Raw genomic sequence first — 6,038 nt, forward strand, 5'->3', positions numbered from 1 at the left:
AAGCTTGGTCCAAGTCTGTACTGCCCTGTTTCTAATAGAAGTTGTTACAGAATCTCTAGTGGCCAGGAAGCCGTGCTAGCTGTGTGAGCTGATCTCAATGGCCAATGTTCGCTCTTAGCATCATAACTTAGTCTCCAGGATGCGATTTATGGTTATTATTCTCTCTCTCTCACTCTCTCTCTCTCTTTTTCTCTCTCTCTCTCTCTCTTTCTCTCTCTCTCTCTCTCTCTCTCTCTCTCAACCCATGGGAAATCTTACTCTCTTTCCTTTTCATTATATTATAATTGTCATTATCAAAAATCACTTCCCTAGTCTGTGAGGTTTAACTCTTCAAAAACAGTTTTGGTAAGTTTCAACATTTTTGTTGAAAATGCCATAGGATCTTGGTACAAGTGGGTCAAGATTAAGACCAATACAAAAAACAAAACAACAAAAACCCACAATGTGTGAGGAACAAGGCTTGAGTTCTCTCATGGCAATCACCCCAAAAGAGGTACCTCTTTTTCCATGATGGTTATACACTGGGAAGCTTAGAAATTCAGCATAAACTAAAATGAAAAAAATTTTTGGTACATCTTCTGATTCTTTTATAGCATGGGCTTTGGATTTCTATAAGAAACAATTACCAGATATTCCTGTAATATTTCCATACGTAGCACTGCATTGCTCCCATGGATTAACAAGGGACCCCTCAAAGGCGGCACAGGGCACTTCCTGTAGATGACCTCCGAAGGAGATAAGCAAAGCAAATGTTCTGTAACAGGTCTGTCGGGAGCTCCCCTTGGCACTGGTGTCTAAAGGAGCACTGGGCTGTGGCCTCTCACCCTGAACTTTCCTTCTGTGTTCATCTTAGCTGGTTGACACACTGGCTTCCTTCTGACGCAGTCTTTCTTTCTGTTCAAGAAGAAAACAGATCCATTGTCATTTCTACTTTTTAAACATTTTTTGTCTCAAGTTCTGGTAACTTTCTCAAATGCTGGTCTGAAATGGTGAGTTGTAATTGTACTAAATACCACAGAAGTAACAGTATTTCTATTGGTTTTTTTTTCCCCTTGGAGAAAACGCATCAACCTACCACACAGCGTGGAGGAATATATTCCCAGCTCCCCACTGTTGCTCTTTACGGAAGCAGGAACAGTAGCTAATCTTTACGGAACCCCTATTACGTAACTGGTACTCTGCATGCCCTTCCCGTTGCCTCAAAATAAGGTGGGATTATCATTGCCCTCTTTCCCTTGAAGTAACAAAATGAAAGCAACCTTACTAAGGTCTTACTAAGGTCTTAGGGCAATGCTGAGATTTAAACCTGGGCTGTCTCCGTCCCAATAATCCTGGGTTCCCAATCATGCAGCAATGCCGACTGTACTATGGTTAATGTTAATTTTCAACTTGACAAGGTCTGGAATCACCTGGGAGCCAAGCCTACTGACATGCCTGTGAGGGTTTAGTTAACCCCTGGGCACACCTCTCACAGATTGTCTTGATTGAGATAACTAAAGTAGGAAGACCTGCCCATTATAGGTGCTTCCATTCTCTGGGATGGGATCCTGGGTTATGTAAAAGGAAGACAGTGAGCTGAGCATTAGTGGTCACTGCTTTCTGCTTCTTGACTGCGGGTAGAGTGTACCTGGATGTCCCGAGCTCCTGCTTCTGTGACTTCATCACCACGATGGACTATAACTTCCAACCAGGAGCCAAAACAAACCCTCTTTCCCTTTAAGTTGCTTTTGTGGGGTGTTTGATCACAGCAACAGGGACGGACACTAATCCAGTCTGTGGCACACAGGTAGAGAATCACTGTGACCTCTACTGAACACTTGACTCTGGAGGACAACTTCCTCAGACTCAGGGAAGCACAAAGAGACTGGCTGGCTTCCAATATAAGGAGCATATGTGAAGAGACCCACTCCTGTCTGCTCAGGCTTTTTGTCGTGTCTTTGCCAAGTGACATTAGGCAGACTGTACATTTTTGCATCTCAACTTTCTTAGTAGCTCCTAGGGGACATCCTGCCTCCTCATGTGATGGGAGAATGATGGGAATACACAGGAACCTTTCAGAAGGAAGGCACCAGGAGATAAGGGGGAGAGAATGGGAGGCGGATATGAAATGGTAAGTGATGTAATTTGCTTTATTCCAAGTGACCTCTGTTGGGTCTGCAGTTTCCACATACAGAAGCATGCTTTGTCCCTTCATGCCTACTTTTGTTTTTAAACCACATGGTATTAAGATGGGAGGAAGGACACCAATCCCCCATTTCTTTCCTGAGTTTTGTCCTTTAGATTCACCTTCTCTCGGGAGTGTAGCCCAGGTATAACGATAAACCTAGAGGTCGTGGTGAAAAACGTGGCTTACCAGACTCGCGGTGGGATTGATTTTCTTTGTCTCCACTTTCTTCTCTGATGTCAGTTTGCTGACAGATGCCTGAGCCATTTTCAACCTGAAACAGAAATGGGAAGGAGAGATGGAAAGAGAGGAAGAGCAGAAAAAGGTAAGGTTGAGTTGAGCAGAAATCTTACTGCTTCTGAATGCGGAGGTCAGTGGTTACTGTTTAATCAGTTAATTGTCCCATAACCACGGGGGTACATTCTGAGAAATGTCTGGTCAGGTAATTTAGTCACAGTGACACTCACTCAGTGGATATCCACACGCACCAGCAGGAAAGCCCACAACAATACCTACCACAGATACCTGTAGGGTATGTTACACACTGAACCCTGCAGGTACCTAGAGCACACTGGCAGGGATTTGCATATCTGAATATATCAAAACAAAGCAAAGGCATGTTGTAAATATTAAACCCAACATTTCCCCCTCCATTATATGTCTCATAGACTGTTGTCTATGTGCTCAGTTGTCAGCCAGGATGGCATTATCCCCTGTGTAACGGTAGCCAGGTGCTTTTAATAGCTTTTTGCTATTACATTTAAACTCTAGGTGTAAATGCTACTCTGCTTAACCACAGCTCAGTTCTCACTGGAGAAGCCACTGAGATGAACTAGGGGAGACTGTGCTTTTGTGAACAATGTCACGGTGCAGGATGAAGAGAATCCTGAACTCGGATTCAGTAGGCAGGGCAGATGGCCTACTGAGCCTGGCCGACTATCTGCACAGGGGATAATGTTGAGACAATTTTGGATAATGAAAATTTTGAGAAAAATGTATGAATACTGTAAGCATAAAATTCATAAATTCACTGCAGTGAAGTGAAAAGGCAACCTAAAAATGTAAATAAAAACTGAAAATCATGTATCTGATGTGGGGCTTTTGTCTAGAATATTTATGAATGCTTATAGCTCAAATAAAAAGATGAATTATGGGACCCACCACAATTAATAAATTTATCAATGAGATAATAAATATAAATAAATTTATATTAACATTATATGTAATTTAATATAAACAAATATATTTACAACACATATTTGAAGCTCAGGAAACACATAGGAAGATGGGGCAGAGAGACTGTAAGAGGCAGAGGACCAGGGCATCTGGTGGTAAGATAGCTCTTCTAGGGACAAACAACAAGCAAACAAACCAATAGGAGGTGGGGGCGTGGTAGGCAAAGAAGATCAAGATATCTTGTTTTAAATTCTCCAAGAATTAATAAAGATGTTATTTTTTTAAAGATGAAATTACTCTTTCTCCACAAATAGAGATTCAAACAAATATTTCTTCAAGAATTACATACAAATGGTCAACAAGCACATGAAAAGACTTATAATGTCATTAATAGACTCAACACACACAAAAGTATCCAAAAGAGACTGGAAAGATATTAAATTATTGAGAGAGGTGATTGCTGGAAGGATAAAAGAAAAGGGATTGAGCAGTATATTAAGTGAATTCCATTTTAAATGTATAACATTAATAATTTTATTTATTTAAACTCTTAGAGAATATGTAATTCTAGGTGATGAGAACATGCATTTTACTTTTAAAATTTCCTCAAAATTCTAAAAAAAATTAACTATTAAAAGATTGACCAATTCACAGACATTTAAAATTTAGCATTTTTTTTCCCTTCAGGGTTTCAAGTAAAAAAAAAAACAACCTTTCACTTTATATTAATTGTGTACATGTTATTATCTATAAATGACTGAGAGGCTTGATTCTTGGAGGATTTGACTGTTTGGAACATATATCCACGAATCAAATCTTTCTGTCCATGTATAGAATGTAACTCCAATGAGTTTAACATGGTAACCAGAGTATCAGAAAGTTAATAAAAATGAAACAAAGAGGAGTGATGAAGAGGAGTTACAGAACCCAAGAAGGAATACATCTGCAAAGCTGCGGACAGACAACTGTCATAGGTCTGAGTGTCTATACCACACTGTCCACTAAAGATGCCCATTTGAGACAACTGTGACTATATCCAGCCAAGAACAGATTGTACCACCAGGTCAGACCATACTGGAGAACAACCATTAAAGAGAGGTTTTCCAGTGTAGATGACGGAGATGCAAATGTATCCTCAGTGTGTGTTCTTTCTGGACTTCTTCCAGCTAGGATCTGTTCAGGGAGCAATCATCATCTATCTCATGGTCACGACCTTGAAGAGAACATTTTGGCCCATGTTTTTGCTTTAATGGTTCCTTTCTACCTATCAATTCTGGTCCCTGCTTTTGGAGTTGGCCTGCTACCTGGCTTCTGCTCACATCACCCTCCCACTTCCTGAGTGTCTTGGTGTCCCTGTGACCACTCTTTGGGTCCTTTGGATACCCAAGAGTTGGAGCTGGGGGAGTTGTTGTGTGGGTCAAAAAATCATGAGGGGTTGGGAACTAACCTGCAGTCATGGCCACACTGTAACGGTACTAGGGGCTAGTTACATAAATGAACATTTAATTGGGTAGAGTGGATTCTGTGCTCTTTTCTGATAACCAGTTCTAAGGCTCACATATCTTACTGTGTTGTGATCATTTTTAATTAGCTCCCTATCACAGCAGATTGTAGCTTCCCCCGAGTGGGGACATAGTTCCATTACTTCTGTCCTCAGTATCTACACTGTACCTGACATACAGTAACTGAATAATAGATAATAACTTATTGCAATCAATCTTTAAAGGAATTCAGGTATCGAGAATGGTGATGGAGGCCTTTGGAGATGGTACAAATGGTAAGGTGCCTCCAGGCATAACTACCTAAATTTGAATTCCCAGCACTCACACATAAGCCAGTAGTGGTGGCATATGTCTATAACTGTAATGATGGATTGGGGACAGAGGCAGGAGGATCCCTGGATCTCAATGGCCAGTCTAGCCAACTGGTACGTGAACGACCCTGTCTTTAAAGCTAAGGTGGAGAATGAATCACTGGGAAAGCACACTTGACACAGACACATGGCTTCCAGGTTCACATGTGCACACACTCACCCATGCATGTATGTGCACACTCACATAATGCACACATGCAAATTGAAAATAAATGATAAAAAAGAACAGTGATGAGGACAATAGGCAGGAGTTCCTTAAATCACAGGTGGCTACTACATCAGCAGGTCCAAGATGGATCCTGTATAAACCAAACTGGGAAATTCTTACTAGTCACTGTCTATCCTCAGCAGTAAATTCCACCGACTTTGAGAGGTCCAGCACTGCACGGTGAGCATCAGGCACAGCAGGACCAGCTCAGCTTGGGGCTGTTCCCATCACCCTCATCAGCCAGAAGCTAGCAACTGACCAGTGCTCTCTGCCAACTTCCTTGTAGTGTTTGGTTTTCTAGCACTTAGCACATTTCACCTGCTTTTGTGACTAGACTGGACTCTAAAAATCTTAAAGTTTTGGCTAGGAGACTTGAAGGAAGGCTAGTGTGGGGGCCTAGATGACAAGGAATGGCAGCTTAGACAAGTGAAGTCATGTTAAAATAGCCTAGCTCCTTTGAAGCCATCCTACAGATTGAGGTGGCCCCAAGTAGAGATGCATGACTCGAAGAATATGCCTTTCTTTCTTCCAGCACCCATCAGCTAGAGCAGAGGTCAGCAAATATTTTCCATCAAGGACGGGCGATGGTGGCGCACGCCTTTAATCCCAGCACTCGG

The 6,038-nt window shown here is 41.7% G+C and overlaps 1 protein-coding gene across 2 annotated transcripts in view; it reads right to left on the reverse strand.

Moving 5' to 3' along the window:
- Positions 1-221: 221 nt before the first annotated feature.
- Positions 222-6,038, reverse strand: part of Fmn1 (formin 1) — a 372,570-nt gene continuing 366,753 nt past the window's right edge. For both annotated transcript variants that reach the window (XM_005364222.3, XM_005364224.2), the window contains 2 exons: positions 2,354-2,438; positions 222-894 (listed from right to left, as the gene is read on the reverse strand). In XM_005364222.3, coding sequence (XP_005364279.1) covers positions 850-894; positions 2,354-2,438 — 130 coding nt within the window. In that variant the 3' untranslated portion in view covers positions 222-849. The remainder of the gene's footprint in view (positions 895-2,353; positions 2,439-6,038) is intronic.

This window comes from Microtus ochrogaster (genome assembly GCF_000317375.1).
Source record: "Microtus ochrogaster isolate Prairie Vole_2 chromosome 14 unlocalized genomic scaffold, MicOch1.0 chr14_random_1, whole genome shotgun sequence".
In the NCBI taxonomy this organism is placed as follows: domain Eukaryota; kingdom Metazoa; phylum Chordata; class Mammalia; order Rodentia; family Cricetidae; genus Microtus; species Microtus ochrogaster.